General features: G+C 44.3%; 2 protein-coding genes across 2 annotated transcripts in view; both read left to right on the top strand.

Annotated features, from left to right (window-relative positions):
- DCAF7 (DDB1 and CUL4 associated factor 7) overlaps positions 1 to 6,954 on the top strand; it is a 33,888-nt gene extending 26,934 nt beyond the window's left edge. Inside the window, exon 10 of the transcript XR_010937489.1 lies at positions 6,828 to 6,954. The gene's annotated coding sequence lies outside the window, so the exon portion shown is untranslated. The remainder of the gene's footprint in view (positions 1 to 6,827) is intronic.
- Positions 6,955 to 7,022: 68 nt separating this feature from the next.
- On the top strand, positions 7,023 to 14,445 carry TACO1 (translational activator of cytochrome c oxidase I). Its single transcript, XM_067715747.1, has 5 exons — positions 7,023 to 7,550; positions 7,855 to 7,961; positions 9,329 to 9,456; positions 9,950 to 10,127; positions 10,459 to 14,445. Exons 1-5 carry the CDS (start codon positions 7,271 to 7,273, stop codon positions 10,657 to 10,659), a joined length of 894 nt encoding a protein of 297 aa, XP_067571848.1. The 5' UTR covers positions 7,023 to 7,270; the 3' UTR covers positions 10,660 to 14,445.
- The last annotated feature ends 4,217 nt before the right edge of the window (positions 14,446 to 18,662 follow it).

Genomic DNA, 18,662 nt, shown 5'->3' on the forward strand with positions numbered 1-18,662 from the left:
CATGACCCTCAGGTCGCTCACAGTCAACGAGAAGAGACATCTCCATAAAGAAACACTGGCAGTGTTGTGCAGTGATGGGTGTGTTCAGGTTCTCTGGTGGCCCTGAGGAGGAAGTGATCACCTATGTCTGGGTGGGAGCCAGAGAGGGTCAGGGAAAACTTCACAAGACGAAGGATGCTTGAATGGTTTATTTTGGTGGTTGTTTTTTTAACATTTTTATTGGAGTATAATTGCTTTACAATGGTGTGTTAGTTGCTGCTGTATAACAAAGTGAATCAGCTATACATATACGTATATCCCCATATCTCCTCCCTCTTGCGTCTCCCTCCCACCCTCCCTCCCTATCCCACCCCTCTAGGTGGTCACAAAGCACCGAGCTGATCTCCCTGTGCTATGCGGCTGCTTCCCACTAGCTATCTATTTTACATTTGGTAGTGTATATACATCCACCCCACTCTCTCACTTCGTCCCAGCTTACCCTTCCCCCTACCTGTGTCCTCAAGTCCATTCTCTACATCTCCGTCTTTATTCCTGTCCTGCCCCTAGGTTCTTCAGAGCCATTTTTTTTTCTTTTTTAGGTTCCATATATATGTGTTAGCATACGCTATTTGTTTTTCTCTTTCTGACTTACTTCACTCTGTATGACAGACTCTAGGTCCATCCACCTCACTACAAATAACTCAATTTCTTTCTTTTTATGGCTGAGTAATATTCCATTGTATATATGTGCCACATCTTCTTTATCCATTCACCTGTTGACGGACACTTAGGTTGCTTCCATGTCCTGGCTATTGTAAGTAGTGCTGCAATGAACATTGTGGTACATGACTCTTTTTGAATTATGGTTTTCTCCGGGTATATGCCCAGTAGTGGGATTGCTGGGTCGTATGGTAGTTCTATTTTTAGTTTTTTAAGGAACCTCCATACTGTTCTCCATAGTGGCTGTATCAATTTACATTCCCACCAACAGTGCAAGAGGGTTCCCTTTTCTCCACACCCTCTCCAGCATTTATTGTTTGTAGATTTTTTGATAATGGCCATTCTGACTGGTGTGAGGTGATACCTCATTGTAGTTTTGATTTGCATTTCTCTAATGATTAATGAAGTTGAGCATTCTTTCATGTGTTTGTTGGCAGTCTGTATATCTTCTTTGGAGAAATGTCTATTTAGGTCTTCTGCCCATTTTTGGATTGGGTTGTTTGTTTTTTTGATATTGAGCTGCATGAGCTGCTTGTATATTTTGGAGATTAATTGGTCCGTTGCTTCGTTTGCAAATATTTTCTCCCATTCTGAGGGCTGTCTTTTCGTCTTGTTTATGGTTTCCTTTGCTGTGCTTTTAAGTTTCATTAGGTCCCATTTGTTTATTTTTGTTTTTATTTCCATTTCTCTAGGAGGTGGGTCAAAAAGGATCTTGCTGTGATTTATGTCGTAGCGTGTTCTGCCTATGTTTTCCTCTAAGAGTTTTATAGTGTTTGGCCTTACATTTAGGTCTTTCATCCATTTTGAGTTTATTTTTGTGTGTGGTGTTAGGGAGTGTTCTAATTTCATTCTTTTACATGGAGCTGTCCAGTTTTCCCAGCACCACTTATTGAAGAGGCTGTCTTTTCTCCATTGTATATTCTTGTCTCCTGTATCAAAAATAAGGTGACCATATGTGCGTGGGTTTATCTCTGGGCTTTCTATCCTGTTCCATTGATCTATATTTCTGTTTTAGTGCCAGTACCATACTGTCTTGATTACTGTAGCTTTGTAGTTATGAACTGGGTTTTGAAGGCTGAGTTGGAGTCTTCTGGGAGTAAAGAAAGATATTTAAGGCAGAGAGAACATCCATGTATAAATCTGTAGAGGCAAGAAGAATATGGTTCTATTCAGAGAATGGTAAGGTGATGTGGGGTTTTGTGTGGGGAGTGGTGGGAAGTGGGTCTAGAGAGGAGAGCAGGAGCAGGTGGTCTTGTGCTTTGTAGAAAGTTTAGACCTTCCTCCTGTACGAGACTTTGGAAAATTTACACAGAGGGAAGTCATGCTCAGTTCTGCATTTTAGGAGGCAGTGAAGAACATGCCTCTGAGTGGGGGTGAGACAAGGAGTCACCTCACCTATTAAAATAGTCAACATAAAAAAAAGCAAAAGCCTCACTAAGGCAGGAGCAGCAGGGAAGGAGAGGGCAGGGCACAACCGAAGAGATTTAAGGGACAGGCTAATCAGGATTCAGTAATCTGTTGGCTGTGAAGGCTGACCAAGAAATGATAACTCCCACGTCCCCTGGGTGAAGACATCAGGCTCTGATGGCTGACTAGAATTTCCAAGTCCAAGCTGGTTTCCCGAGCCTGTGCCCCAATGTGATAGGATGGAGGAGTTTTATCCCACTGCTATTCAAATGCTGTTAGTCCTAGATGAATACTCCCTCTGTTTATTTTTATTTTCAGTCTGTGCTCTTGTTGAGCCATTTCAAAGGAAAAGAAGAAAGACATTTTGATTGGTTCAGTGAGCCAGTATTTAGTAAGTGCCTTCCACTTTAGTCACGTCATTCAACCTAACTGCAAGGAATGTATTTTTCCTGTGTGCCTAGGAAGAGGAAATAAATAATGTCTCCACCATACCATCAAATTAGCAAGAGTATCTGGAATAGTAACAAGTGTGGTTCTATTCATTGAGAGCCGTTAGTACTAGACGACACCTGTTCAAACCTAGTAGAATGATGCCTTCAGCCAGTCTTTAGAATCCAAGGTTCATTGTAAGTTAAAAATTTCAGGGACTTCCCTGGTGGTACAGTGGTTGAGAATCTGCCTGCCAATTCAGGGGACATGGGTTCGAGCCCTGGTTCCGGAAGATCCCACATGCCGTGAAGCAACTAAGCCCCTGTGCCACAACTACTGAGCCTGTGCTCTAGAACCCGTGCTCTGCAACAAGAGAAGCCACTGCAATGAGAAGCCCATGCACTGCAACGAAGAGTAGCCCCTGCTCACAGCAACTAGAGAAAACCTGCGTGCAGCAACAAAGACCCAAAGCAGCCAAAAAAAAATTTTTTTTTTCAATGATCTTGACAGCCAGGTCTCTAGGGATGGTTCAGTCACCTGTGAATTCATTTTGAGACATGAATATTAGCTCAGACTGAGAAAGTAAAAATCTGCCCTGCCATTCATCACAGATAAACAGACACAGATAAAACCAGGTGCAAAGTTAACAGGAAACAATATTTCTCCCAAGCACACACTGCAACTTATCAGATAATAATTCCCTTCTCTGGGTGGCTTTAAAAAATTCACTAAGAAACTGTTCTCTAAAATCAGACTGGGAATTCCCTGGTGGTCCAGCGATGAGTCCATGCTTCCACTGCAGGGTTCAATCCCTGGTCGAGGAACTAAGATCCTGCGTGCCACGTGGTGTGGCCAAAAATAAATAAATAAATTAAATAAAATCATAGACTGTCGGGAAGTTTGCTGTTTGAAATTATGTCCAGTGAGAATGAAGCCTTACAGTCTTGCTTGGAGAATCTAAGTTGCTTTGACAGAAAAGCAGCCTTGATTTCCAACCCAGGTGTAGAACTTCAGGGCTTTCTGAACACAACTTTCCACATTTAACATTGTAGTTTTCAAGGAAACTTAACCTTGGGTCTACTTTGCAGTCCAGAGCTGATGTTGACTCTCTTTTCATATAACTCTGTATTCCTTTGAGTATATCAAAACCTGTTTCATTGAAATTTCACCTAACCTCCACTCATTCCCATAATTATATAATAGAGATCTTTTCCTTTAGTGAGACACTCCACCATCCCTCTGGTGTGCAGTTTGCCTTGTTGCAGTGAGTTGATAGACTGACATTGTTGGACTACAGCTTTGCCCTGGTGGGTTTAGGCTGATTGGACCAGGACTATCTCAAACTTTGTTTTGGCCTCTACTCTTTTTTTATTTTCAATTAATTTATTTATTTTTGGCTGTGTTGGGTCTTCGTTTCTGTACGAGGGCTTTCTCTAGTTGCGGCGAGCCGAGGCCATTTCTCATCGCGGTGCACGTGCCTCTCACTGTCGCTGCCTCTCTTGTTGCGGAGCACAGGCTCCCGAGGCGCTGGCTCAGTAGTTGTGGCTCACGGGCCCAGTTGCTCCACGGCATGTGGGATCCCTCAAACCAGGGCTCGAACCCGTGTCCCCTGCATTGGCAGGCAGACTCTCAACTACTATGCCACCAGGGAAACCCTTGGCCTCTACTCTTATTTGTGATTATAGATTTCCTTCATTTGCTTTTTGCTACTTGAAGTAACATTTATGTTAAGCTATATTCTTATTTATTATTATTATTTTTAATAATTTTTTTTGGCTGTGTTGGGTCTGTTTCTGCACGCGAGCTTTCTCTAGTTGTGGCGAGTAGGGGCTACTCTTCATTGCGGTGCGCGGGCTTCTCATTGTGGTGTCTTCTCTTGTTATGGAGCACGGGCTCTAGGCACGCGGGCTTCAGTAATTGTGGCACGCGGGCTCAGTAGTTGTGGCTTGTGGGCTTAGTTGCTCTGCAGCATCTGGGATCTTCCCTGACCAGGGCTCAAACCCCTCTCCCCTGCATTGGCAGGCGGATTCTTAACCACTGCGCCACCAGGGAAGCCCCTAAGCTATATTTTTAAATTACAAAAAGTAATACTCTATATGAATAGCTAGCAAGCACATGAAAAGATGATCAACATCATTAGTCATCTGGGAAATAGAAATCAAAACCACAATGAGAAAAAACAAACAAACAAAACCACAATGAAATACCACTTCATACCCACTAGGATGACAACAGCTAGAGTCAAAAAGAGATGATAACAAGTTTTGGCAAGGATGTGGAGAAATTGGAACCCTCATGCACTACTGGTAGGGATGTAAACAATGCAACCATTTTGGAAAACACTCTGGCAGTTCCTCAAAAGATCGAACAGAGTTACTGTATGACTCACCAATTCCACTCCTAGGCATATACCCAAGAGAAATGAAAATATATGTCTACGCAAAAACCTGTATGTGAACGTTCATAACAGCATTATTCAGAATGGTCAAAAGGTGGAAAAAACCCAAATGTCCATCAACTGATGAATGGATAAATAAAACGTGGTATATTCATGCAATGGAACATTAGTTAACAACATGGATGAACCCTGAAAACGTTATGATAAATGAAAGAAGCCAGTCAAAAGAACCACATATTGTATGATTCCATTCATATGAAATGTCCAGAATAGGCAGACCCATAGAGACAGAAGTAAAGTGGTGGTTGCCTAGGACTGGGGGAACTGGGGAAAATGGGGAGTAACTGCTAATGGGTACTTTCTTTAGGGAGTGATGAAAATGTAAAATTTGGGTGATGGCTGCACAAATCTGAATATACTAAAAAACATTGTACGCTTTAAATTGGTGATTTGTATGATATTTAAATTACATGTCAGTAAAGTTTTTGTTAAAAAAAAAAGCTGTACTGGGCACAGGAGTACAGTCCTGCTCTCAAAGAATTTAATATCATGGCAGAGACAAACATTTTGATATTAAAAAAGTAAGTGTTAAGGTACAGACATGTATGAAGGGTTATGTGAACACACAGAGTAGAGCATCTGAACCCAAACGGAGAATTTGCAGATGTTTTCCTCTGGTGGGAAATGATGCCTGAGCTGAATCTTGAAGGAAGAACAAAAATTAGCCAGAAGTGAGGTAGAACAGCAAAGACACAGGTTTGTGCTTAATACAAGAATTGGGAGAAGCAGTAGGAGCAATCTGGTGTTTCTGCGTAATCTGCAAAGTACAAGGAGGAGAGTGCCCAGCCCAAGTAGCTTCGATAATAAAAAATAATAAATTAACAATTCATAAGTGCACTATTAGTTACAGCTAAAAACTCAAAGAAGGACTCTTAGGAAGGCTTTAACCAAGGAGGGGACAGCTGAACTGGGTCTTGAAGCACGATGAAGATTTTATCACCGAGACAGTGAAGTTCACTCCAAGCAGATAGGGGCAAAGAGGTGATAAAGACTTGTATTCAGAGTACAGTGAGTATAATTCCCTCCAACTGGACTGTAGTGTCAGGACATGAGACCAGAAGAATGAGTAGATCTGAGATTATGAAGGTTCTTACATAATAGCTAAAAAATAACATAAAACCTATGCCTGTGTATTTTATCCATTATCCCATTTAATCATAGCAAGGCCATTCTACAGGTAAGAAAACTGAAATATAGGAAAGTAAAGGAACTTGCCCAAGGTTACACAAGTAAGTGTAACAACCGGGGTTTGAACCCACCAGTTCGGACCAGAGGCCACAAACTTAACCTGCTCTCTATCTAACACACCAAGTTTTTGGATTTAATCTCACCAGCCTGGGGAGCCACTGGAAAGTTGTTCACAGTTCCTGCTTTGTTTGTTCTATACCTTCTCCTCCTAATGGCATCGGTTTTCTCTTCTGTGAGAGCAGAGGGAAAATGCAGAGGCGAATTAGGCTCCAGGAAACTCTTCTGATCATCCTCCCTCTCCAGGATGGCAAGCGTCTCTTGCATTTAGGGACTTCATCACTATGATCGCTGCTGCTATTTACATAAGATTTTATTACTTTAACGCTCCAAGAGCTTTTTTCAACCCTCTTACGTTGGTAAAGCAAGTAGGAGCATCCTTATTTACAGATATCGAAGAGGAAGTTCAGAGAGACTAAATGATTGGTTAAATCACATCTCTGGGCAGCGATTTCCCTACCTTAAAGTGAAGTGATTGAACTACCTATTTCTTTGCAACAACAAAACATTTATCATTCTAGGCCTGCTTAGAGTTGGGAAGTCATTCTGAAGCAAAATCAGTTTCATAACTAAGATGTATCTCTACTAGATCATCGTGGGAAGTAAAGTCCGGCGTTCCCCAGGCAACCAGGACGGATTGAGCACAGGGTTGCCCCACCTCCGCCCAGGCTCTGCGCAGCTGCAAGCAACAGAAAAGCAAGTACCACGCGACGGAACGGCTTTTGTGGGCGGTGGGGACGCGTTTTTGGAACGGACCGGGAAAAGGAAGTGTGCTACACCATTGAATGTACCCGCTCCCGGCTGCCGCGGGGAAGGTGCGGCGTACTTCGTGTTCCGGCTGCCCGGGTTGGGCTGCCGCGGTGAAGGTGCGGCGTACTTCGTGTTCCGGCTCCCCGGGGTGGGCCTGAGCCTTTGGCTCTCCAGTGACGGGTTGAGGAGGCCGCAGGCTCTGGACCTGCTTGTTTCAGTGGCGGACTCGGCGGACTGACCTCGGCCACTGCTCTTGCTGACCTTGGCCCAGGGTCGGAGCCGATGGCGGCTTGGGCCCCTGTCACCTTGAGCAGGGCCGCTGCCCAGTGCTTGTGGGCGCGAGGCCCCGGGGTCCGGGTGGCTCGTCCGCGCTTCCCCCCGGCCTTCCAGCCTGAGTCCCCAGGCTGTAGCCCCTGTGAGGGCCGGACGCTGCACCTCACGGCAGAAGTCCTCGCCGGGCACAACAAGTGGTCCAAAGTCCGGCACATCAAGGGTCCCAAGGACACCGAAAGGAGTCGCGTCTTCTCTAAGCTCAGTTTGAGCATTCGCCTAGCGGTTAAAGGTGAGAACTTGACGGTCACCCCCCGGTGGTAGCCACTTGCCCTCACTATGCCCACGGCTTTGCTTGCCTACTGGAGTTGGGCCAGGCCCACCCCGATCCTCGGCCTTTCATTCAGAGCGAATTGAAAACTTCTTTTCCAAAATACTTACCCAGATCTCATTCAAACACTGGATAAAGTGTCCTCAACAAGCCGAGATCTAAGTGCTGACTTGTCGCTCTTTTGGCTGATGGGGGTAGGAGGCGGAAATCCCTTTTTTCTCTCATGTCATAATGAGATGTCTCTGCTTACTCTTTTCTATCTCAGAAGGAGGCCCCAACCCCGAGTTCAATAGAAACCTGGCCAGCATCTTAGAGGTGTGTCGCAGCAAGCACATGCCCAAGGCAACAATTGAGGCAGCACTGAAAATGGAGGTGTGTCCTCAGTTTAACTTTGTTTTTGATCACAGTCCCTACAGGGCACATGTCTGGAAGGCCACCACACACCCCTTAAATTATCAGAGAAGGGTAGTGATGTCGTTGACACTCAGCCCAAAGTCTCCTGGTGACTCTTCTCTCGGCCATTGGTTATGGGAGCACAGTCAGGAGCAGGATGTATAGACAGCGTACAGAACTATATAGCCTAGGATTGCTGAGCTGAGTTTTGAGGAGATGGGGTAAAAAGAAGGGCCACAGTATGGGGAAAGCCCTGGTGTTAGTTTGAGGAAGGGTTTGTTTTTCTGATATTTATGCCTTAAAGGAGAAAAGCCAGTAGAAATAGAGAGGGTGCAGATGATAGTGATAGTGGGAGGGGCTGGGATGTAGAGCCTAGGTGTGGGAATTGTCTGCAAGCCCAGCTGAGGGGACACCTCTTCTCTAGGACAAGGGGGAAGGATCTGAGGAAGTAGTAGTCATCTTAATTGCTAACAGTTATTGAGTGCTTATTCCAGGCCAATTTCTTTGATAAGAACTTTGTATGCATTACCTCACTGACTCCTCAGAACAACCTTAAATGGAAACTGAGGCACTGAAAGATTAGGCGACTTGACCACGTCACACAGAAAATGACAGACTGGGAACCAGACAGACTCCAGAGGCTATGCCTAACCGTCATTCATACTGCCCTCCTGTCAGGTGTGGTGCAGATAAGGCGGTGGAGGCAGAGGATTTTCCCCCACCTGGTGTCCTTAATTTCCTTTGTGAAAGAGGAAGGGAGAAGTCATCAGTTGAGAGTTCCTGGGAAGACGGCAGGGCAGGGTGATGGAGAGAGTGGTGAAGATCGGATGCGCGGGCAAAGAATGAGCAGAGGCAGTGTGGGAGATCCAGATGAGATTGGTCATTAGAGTTTTTGATCGATTGTTTGAATTTTGAGGCTATGCTATTTGATAAGGCCCAGATGTGTCATTTCACGTGGCAGTACTCAGCAGCGCTGGGGTAGGAGCACAGGTGGGTTTCATGCGGGATAAGGTGTACGAGAATGAGTTTTAGTAGGCGCTATGGCGGGGTGGATGTGGGATTCAGCTGGGGAGGGGCGAAAACAAAGCTGGGAGATGGCAGATTGATTGTTCAGGGACAAGAGAAACAGACTGCCTTCCAAGTAAGGGATAGTACTTCCAATTATCTCAAAAGTTGGTCCCAAGGGCCTCCTCTCAGAGGGGAGGACAAAATTGAAGCTTAACAGCCTAGGCTCCAGCCCAGGGAGCCCATCCCATGGAGTCAACTTTGTGGTGCCTGTGGTGCCTGGGCTGGCATGTAGGAGGGAACTAGGAAACCGGAAAATGTGATTATGTTGTTTATTGCAGAAAACCAAGGACATTTATTTGTTGTATGAGGGCCGAGGCCCTGGTGGCTCTTCTCTTCTCATTGAGGCGTTATCTAACAGTAGCTCCAAGTGCCACTCGGACATCAAACATATCCTGAACAAGAATGGGTAGGTGTGTGTCTGGGGAGAGTAGAAGGGTACAGAGTCTTTAGTTTCCAATTCTGTGCAGGGAAAGTACTGTTGTTCCTAGTGGCGTTTCAAGTTTTACACACACTTCATCCTTAGCAGAATCCAAATGGGATCATTTATTCTCCCTTAATGTGTTCTGTACTGGGCAGGATCCAAAAAACTTGTTCATCAGGTGTAGAACGAGCTCTCTGTCCCATTATCCCATCTGTCTGTATAATGTCCAGGTCTTAAAATGTACAACCAGGATGGAATCTTAATTGCACAGGAATTGATGAGCAAAGTCTTTGCATCCTCCAAACTCCAGACAGGGCAGAAAATAGAAGGTTGGGGTTATGTTTGGATTATTCCCTTGCCCAGTGGTAGCTGCATCTGCCTCAGGAAGAGAGCTGCTCCATGTCTGTTTATACTCCAGGGGCTGGGTGGGAATGAGTGTCTAAAGGCATTCTTTCTGGCCCATTTCCTTTCCTATTAGGGGAATGATGGCTGAAGGAGCTCGCCACTCCTTTGACAAAAAGGGGGTGATCGTGGTTGGAGTGGAGGACAAAGAGAAGAAAGCTGTGAATCTGGAGCGTGCCCTGGAGCTGGCAATAGAAGCAGGAGCTGAGGATGTCAAGGAAACTGAAGATGAAGAGAAAACGAACATTTTTAAAGTGAGTGTGAAGCCTTAGTGTTTGGTGGACTTCCGAGAGGCCCCTGATTGACATGTTAAGGCATGCTTCTGTCAGTCTCTTCTTTCCTGTGCCCGGGGTACAGGTGAGATAAAGAGCTCACATATTGCACAGACATTTACTAAGAGAATACCGGATAGGGCTTACTCTCTTGAGGACGATGAGAAGGATTCAGAACATTGAAAACTCTGTTTCTGCCAGTGAAGACTTAAACCCAGTGATATAGTAATTCCATTCAGGTTTTGCAAACTTCTGTCCAGCTTTGTCCTGTTATCTCCTGGCTACTTACCTCCTGACTTTCCTTTGTTCCTAGTTTATTTGTGATGCCTCTTCACTGCATCAAGTGAGGAAGAAGCTGGACTCCCTGGGCCTGTGTTCTGTGTCCTGTATGCTAGAGTTCATCCCCAACACAAAGGTGCGGCTGGCTGACCCTGACCTGGAGCAGGCTGCCCATCTCATCCAGGCTCTCGGCAACCACAATGACGTGATCCACGTCTATGACAACATTGAGTAGCCAGGCTGTACGTGCCCCCGGCAGCCTATTCTGGAGCACAAGCTTCTGCAGCATCCTCTGAGACTCAAGCAGGTCAGGGCGGTGGGTGGTCTAGCAGGTTAGGAAGCAGAAGACCTGTAGTTTGTGGTCAACGGAATCCCTGCACTTTTGTGAAGCCTATTTGTCAGCTCTGCTGGTGTCTCCGTGCCGTCCCAGGTGAGCCCCTCCACATCCTTCTGGATGCAGAGTGAGGCCAGTCAGCTGGTCAGATTCTGATCTCAGGAAGTTGGCCCTTGTGGGGATGGTAGGTGCCCTGAGGGCCCATGTACTAGAAACTGCTCTTAAATAATAACAGTTATTGATCTGGGTTTGCTGCACTGCTGTTGTATGACTCTTGAGTTTTCCTGGGTTTGTGTCCAGTTGCTGGGACCCTCTTGACTTCCTTTCAAGTCTATAGGCTTAGTTCCACTACTCCAATCCCAAGACTTTATTTTTTTGATTGACCATAGAAATGTAGCTCCCTCCAGGTACTTTGTGCTCTAGTGCTCATCTAATGGCTTAAACCTGTCATTCTTTCACATAACTAATATTGATCAAACACCTACTGTGTACCAGGAACTGCACTTACAGGCTGTTCAATTGATGCCCTGTGTTAGATCCACTCTAAGACGTAGGACTTCATGGGGAAGACACAGGATTGCTCTCTACCGGAGCTCTCCCAGGGCAATGTGAGGTGCTGTGCATGCATCCTTGTTCTCTTTGTGTGGCCTCTGTACCCTTCTTCTGTCAGAGAGCTTAAGGCTGTGGCCCCGAAGGAGATCAAGTGCCAGTGATAAGGGACTCCAGGCCCTGCTTTTCCTGGGTCCCTCTGTGTTCTGAGATTGCTCAGAGTGGACCTGTCAGTGTGCTGCGCTCAGGAAGGGCTGTACCAAGCTGGTTTTGAAAGCTGCTTGATCCCCAGAAGGCCCAGCCCTGGCTCCTTTTCATCCCTGATGCCAGATGATGGGGCACTGGGAACTGGAAAGGAGATAAGAACAGAAAGAAGGCTGAGTCAGAAGCCTGGCCAGGTGGGAAATAGGGGCCTTGGTGCCTTTTGTTCCTGAGTCACTTCTGGGTTTAGAGAGACAAGGAGTGCCAACCACCTGTGCTGGAGCCCGTCAGGCGTGTCGGTCCCGGAGCGGCTTTTTGATCCCTGTTATCCACCTTCTTGTAAGTTGTTTAAGCCAGTTCTGAGCTCAGAGTAATTTTCCTGAAGGACTCATAGGTAAATGAGCATGGAAAAGAACTAAAACCAGATTGGCTAAATGATAACTTCACCTTCTAGGAAAAACAGATTACTAATTCCATGATGACTTCAACAGCTGGAGAGTGAAGGCTAGAGGGAGGAAAACCAATGAAATAACCTGTTATCGTGCCAAAGCATATGCTGTTATACCTCATTTCATAATTTTGGTACTACCTGGCATTCTTTAGTTTTTATAGGAGATAACTCATCTAAATATCTGAATAGCACATCATTAAAATAGGGCAATGTAAAGTTTAAATGCCACTTCCTAACTTATAAGATACTTTCATATTTTATTCATTTGATTTTCAAAACAAACCTACAAAATAGTCAGGCCAAGTATTTTATGCACAGATGATCTCATACCAAGCAGGTGAGAACTACATCTGTATGAAATAAACCAAGGTCTATTATAAATGTTGAATATAAATTAATTTGGAAGAATGTGGTCATGCTGATCTGAGAAATCCATACTAAGGAAGCCTGCTCTAGAAGGGAACTTGGTTACTCATGTGAATAGTCCTCTAATCTAATAGATAGGATTTGTTAATGTGAATTCTTGTGTAACCAGTTTTCTTGCATAAAGACATACTAAACAGCTCTGCACTGACCCCTGGCGGTGCCCTGCAGTCTTTCCTGCAATTAGTATGGGAAAGGCAGAAATGAAAGCTTACTTGGACCTGCTCTGCCTCTAGATCTGGTAAAGAGACCCTTAGCTCTACAGGTTAAATAGTTAACTATTTAACTGAATAGTTAAGTAAAGAGGGTATGAGTTATTCTGCCACTAGAAATTATTTTTCAAAGAATATTTTATGTCAGAGAAAATGTTTACAATATAATGTTAAGTGAAAAACAAAGATGCAAAACTATATGTATAGTATGGTCCAAATTTTAAAATATATATCATACTTTATATATGAACTTTTAAAAAAAGACTAGAAGGAAGTATAGCAAAATATCAAAACTGGTTATCTCTGGGTGGTGATGTTATAATTGAGTTTTATTTTCAATAATCGTATCTTACTTTATCAGGGAAGCATTTTTTTAAAAAGAAAACTAGTCACATTATTGTCCGGTTAGGGAGACAGCATGTGAGAGGGTGGGATTCAGGTGTACCTTAAAGTCAGAAGAATAGCGTCTGGTCCTGCCTTGCCTTTGCCTTATCTTTGGTCATTGTCTTAGCAACACAAAATCATTTAGAGCCTTGAGCTGGCTCGGGCTCATTTTCAAGTTTCCTTTCAGTGGGATGGAAGTATCAGTGACAGGCTCTGTCCATAGCCTTGACTCTTACGAGAAGTGCTTGTGTGGTATGTAGCTGCCCCAACTCTGCCAGGGGCCCCCGCTGAATCAGACAGGAACAGTGAAGACTCTGCCTCTAGCCAACTCTAGAAATTCAGTCGTGTGGTTGAGTTACTTTTTTTTTCTCTCGGAAATATATAGCACAGCTGTCAATAAAGCTTCACACTCTAAGAGTCCTCAACTTTTGAATCCCTGAGGACTCCTCTGAAGACATTCTATGAAGAGAAAATAAGTGAGCCAGTAGATCTCACAAAGGAGAGTGTCATGATAGATACTACACTCGTCTTGACTGAAATCACTTTCTCTCTTTATTCTATCCCCAGACAGTGAATGGGATAGAAGTTTTTACTTTTTCCTCTTTTTATCTTTCTTTGGTTTTGCCAAAAAGGTAACCTTTATTGTTTTTTAAAAAGTCAAATCTTATAGAAATATACAGCAAAAAAATTAAAGTCCCATCTAATCCTAACCTCCTAAAATAACAACCACCATTAACAGTCTGCTCTTCTCATTGGTGTCAATCTTCTGGGGCACAAATTCTGACTCTTGTCAGTTGCTAGCAACCTTGGGGAAGAACTTCACCTCTTTGTACTTATTTCTTCATCTATAAAATGGGGATAATAGCATCTATATCATAAGGCTGTTTTGAGAATTAAATAAGTTAATATATGCTAAGCACTTAAAACAGTGCCTGGCAATAGGAGGTGTTCAGTGTATGTTGGCCTTTTTTCCCACTAAGTGTGAAAGAACTATTTTAAAAACTGAAATGTGATCACCCTATATATATCTGCTTTATAACCTGTCTCCTGTGCCCCGTCCCCCCAGATATATCCTGGATTCCTTTTGGTATTAGAATGGAGACGTCTGCTTCATTCTTTTTAGTAGCTACGTAGTATTTTATTGTATTAATTAATGTGCCATAATTTATTTAACTAGTCTCTATCAATGGACATTTGGGTTGTCTATCTTACAGAAGATGCTACGATGAACATTCTTTACTTTGGTCTCTTGCAAAATATTCTTTAGGATAAATTTATAGAAGTGGAATTTCAAAACGAAAAGCAATTTTTCTTTAGAAGTAAATGTCCATATATAAAAATGTAAAGGAGATGTAAAAATCTTCTGTGTACATCACTTCTTAACAATGCAGATAAACTAACTGGTTGAACTGGTAATCTGAATATATTCCACTTTACCTCTGAATTAAAAGAATTTTCATCAAATTAGGTGATAGGTTTTTTGGTTTGTTTTTGTTTTTACACCAAATTCATTGAGCTATCCCTTAAGGAAATTTATTCATTTGTATTTATTGTTCCCTGTCATGTGTCCTGTGCTCTTGGAAGAAAAAAGGAAAATGTGCAGCTGGTGTGTGATTGGCTGCCTAATGAGTCTTGGGGTCAGGAGTGGCTCACGTGCTTAACCAGGAGCATCTACTCAGTGTAAAACTAGGGGAATAGACTTGAGAAGGCCTGGCCCAGTTGGGAGCCTTCACATGGGGAAAATGAAGAGTGAGGAGAGAGACAACATAGAGTAGATAAAATACATAGCTAAAAGGGCACACCTGTGGAAATTACATTCAATTACTAACATACCCATTTGAAGTTCACTTATTTATTCAACAAATAATTGTTTTTTTTAAGAATTATATGTTGAGCACTTTGACTATTTTTAAGAGCCAGTAGAGTGAAGCCTAATTAATTTATATCTTGTGAATTCTGAGTTTTTTAAAATATTTATTTATTTGGTTGCACCGGGTCTAGTTGCGGCAGGTGGGCTCCTTAGTTGTGGCTCGCCAGCTCCTTTAGTTGAGGCACGTGAACTCTTAGTTGTGGCATGCATGTAGGATCTAGTTCCGTGACCAGGGATCAAACCTGGGCCCCTTGCATTGGGAGCACGGAGTCTTAACCACTGTGCCACCAGGGAAGTCCCAAATATTTGTTTTTTTGAATGTGCTGTGAGAGATGCTAGACCATCTTTTTTTTTTTTTTTTTTTTCAGTACACGGGCCTCTCACCGCTGTGGCCTCTCCCCTTGCGGAGCACAGGCTCCGTTGGTGCAGGCTCAGCGGCCATGGCTCACGGGCCCAGCCGCTCCGTGGCATGTGGGATCCTCCCAGACCGGGGCACGAACCCGTGTCCCCTGCATCAGCAGGCGGACTGTCAACCACTGTGCCACCAGGGAAGCCTTAAAGTTTTTAAGCAGAGCATGACGGGATCAGGTATCCATTTTAAAGGATCACCCTGTGATGGGAGTGATCTTGAGAGGCTGTTAAACTAAGTAATCCAAGTGAGAGATTTTGGGGGTTTGAACTAGGATGGTGGCGCTGGGGCTGGGAGAGGAGTGGACAGATTGGAGACATGGTCGAGATTAGCTGTGGGGGAAGGGAAATGGAGAGAAAGAGCTCTCCAAGTTAGATAACTCAGAAGCATCCAGCTTGGGGAACTGAAGATGGAGAGAGGATATAGAGAACTATGGAGGAAAATGATCAGTTCAATTTGGACCTGTAGAATTTGAGGTGCCTGTGGGGTACTCAATGGGTGATGCCTCTGAAGTTCAGAAGAAAGCCCAGTATGGTAAATGCAGCATGGGAATGTTTGAGATGGCTGGTTAAGCAGCAGGCAACAGAAATGAAGCCCTCAAAGAAAGCAGTTGATAGTAAAGTAGAAGAAAAATCAGAAGGCTCTTTTCAGCTAAAGACTTAATGTAGTTGTATTGCATGTGCTACTATGTACGAGGCACTGTTCAAAGTGCCGGTGATAGCGCAGTGAACAGGACAAAATCCCTCTTCCTACACGGCTTATGTTCATTGTAGTTGGAAGAAAGACAATAAGTATATAATTTCAGGCACTATGAAGAAAAATAAGGCAGAATATAGAAATACAGAATGATGGAGGGGAGAGGGGCTATTTTGGATCGTGTGTTTAGGCGCTCTTAATAGTTGATATCTAAGCAGAGACCTGAATGCAATGCAAGAATTAGCTGTGGGAACATCTTAGGGAAGAGCATTCTAGGCAGAACAAATGGCAAGTGCAAAGGTCCTGAGCTTGGTAGGTTCAAAGTATGGTGAGAATGCCATTGTGGCTGGAGCGATTGAGGGAGCAGGAGAGTTGTGGTAGGAGAGGATGGCTGGAGCCGGCTCCTGTTGGGCCTGGAAGATTCTATTCTAAGTGTGGTGGGAAGCCATTGGAGGGTTGAGAGCAGGGGAGTGACATCTGAATTACATTTTACAAGGATCACTCTGGCTGCTGTGTGGAGAATCATTTGCTGGGTGGCCACAGAGGAAACAGGGAAACCAGTTAGGAGGCTAGGGCAGTTATACAGTAGAGATGGTGGTGGCTTGCACTAGGGTGGAAGTGGTGAGTAGTTGGATTCAGATACATTTTGAAAGGAGAGCTGAAAAGACTTGCTGGATGACTGGATATAGGGATGTTAGGGAAAGTGAAATCAAGGAAGACGCCTCCTAGGTTTGTATTTTAACAATTGGGAAAACAGAGGAGCAAGGTTTGTGGGGGGAGGGGGAAAGAATCAAGAGTTCAGTGTAAAACACATTAAATTGGAGTTGTGTTTTAGACATTCCAGGAGAAGCTGCTGAATGGACCTTTGAATACAGGCAAGTATTCCTAAATCTAGGAGTGGGTCCTACATTTCCACTGGCATAAATGTCTTTTTTTTTAAATATTTATTTCACAGCTCAGTAAAATTAAGGGTCAGATCTGAGCCTCAGATTGGCAGATTGTGACCTCCAGCACTGGCCTATTACACACATTCTTAACAGGGTGATATCCCCAACAGGACGAAAAATGATTCTTACGAGGTGAAAAAAATCTTCGATAATATGATGGTATATGGGCTTCAAAGCTCAGCCCTACCTGACAAAATCTTATCCCTTAATATTTAATTTCTCACATTAGGGAGAATTTAAATTTAAGTAATTAAAAATTTTCTCCTTGGGGGGGTGATAATGAAAAAAACAGTTGAGAAATGTGCAAGAGCATGGCCTTTGGGTGTCAGAAAGCCCTGATGTGGATCCTGGCTTTACCACTTGGACATGATACTTACCTTCTCTGAGCTTCACCTTCATCATTCAAACACCAGTACTACTACTTACCTCAAAGTTACTGAAAAGATTGAGAGGATGTGCCTGGCACATAGAAAATGACTGATAAATATTAGTTCTCTCTGCTTTACCTCCCCTTCCCAGAAAAGAGAAGTTATTATAGTTAAGGAACTGCAATAAACTGGGTAGGGATCTACTCAAGTGGGAAAATGACAGACTTAAAAGCTTGCTGGAGGAAAAAAATAACAGACAAGGGGCCTGATTGAATCGTGGTGGTGGCGGGGAGGGGTGGGTGTAAAGAAAGAGAGAAGAGAGAAATCTAAGGTAATTTTTAAGAGATTTGATACCAAGGCAAAGCCACCACTAAAGGTTCTTAGTTGACAGTTGAAAACAAGAGGAAGATGATTCTGGCGTCTGATTTATATTACAGTAGAACAGAAGCCAGAGGAAGGGAACCGGGATTGTGGAGGACTTGGAATCTGAAGATCTGGGTGTATAACATGTTGAACAATGGGGGTTGGGAAAATTAATTATGGTCATCTCTATTTTGAAATATCATGCAGCCAGTACAATTGTTTTGGAACAATATTCAGTGGCCCCGGAAAACACTTATGATAAAATGTAAGCACACTACAAAACAATGTGAAGCCGTTTTTATCAAACATTGTATATTTAGGTAGGAAAGATAAAATTATCTCTGGGGTGGAAGTTTTATTTTTATTTTTTTCAATTTTAATACAAAGAGCTTGTATTGCTTTTATGACCAGGAAAAAAAAAAAAAGTTTTCTTCCCGAAAGAACCTCTCTGGCTTTGCACTTAATGGTTTCGGCCCTGGCCAGCAGATTCCTAGGACCCACTTTCCGGCACTACCCCAGCCCCTTGGAGAGTGTGGCCCTGGAGGTGTGAGACCCAGGAAAAGGCGGGCAGTGGTAAGCCGCTTCTGCCTCCGGGCAAGCGCAGCGTCTGGACCGGAGGACTTGCCTGGGGATCCGGCGGCAGAGGTGGCCACATGCCGGGAAGCGCTCAGAGCCAGAACCCTCCCCGCTTATTACGCGCCCGGTGTGGGCACAGCGAGGGGCAGGACCTCAGCATCAGAGACCATCGAGAGCCGGGAGGCGGGAGGCCAAGGGGCCCCTCCAGCCGCCTTCCCAAACTCCAGCCCCAAAGTAGCCGGCGGGGAACCGCGCCAGCCCGCGCGCCCGCCGAGCCTTGGGTGACTGACGGGAGGTGGGAATGTGGGCGGAGCCTCAAGCGCGAGCTGTGATTGGAGCGACCCACACCTCCCAGGGAGAGAGGGAGGGCAAGCCTGCGAGGGATGCGCAGAGGAGGGTGCTCAGAGACCTCTATGTGATTGGCTAGCAGCGGAGTGAACCGGGAGCTGTTTCAA

The sequence above is a fragment of the Pseudorca crassidens genome, chromosome 19 (assembly GCF_039906515.1).
Source record: "Pseudorca crassidens isolate mPseCra1 chromosome 19, mPseCra1.hap1, whole genome shotgun sequence".
NCBI lineage: Eukaryota > Metazoa > Chordata > Mammalia > Artiodactyla > Delphinidae > Pseudorca > Pseudorca crassidens.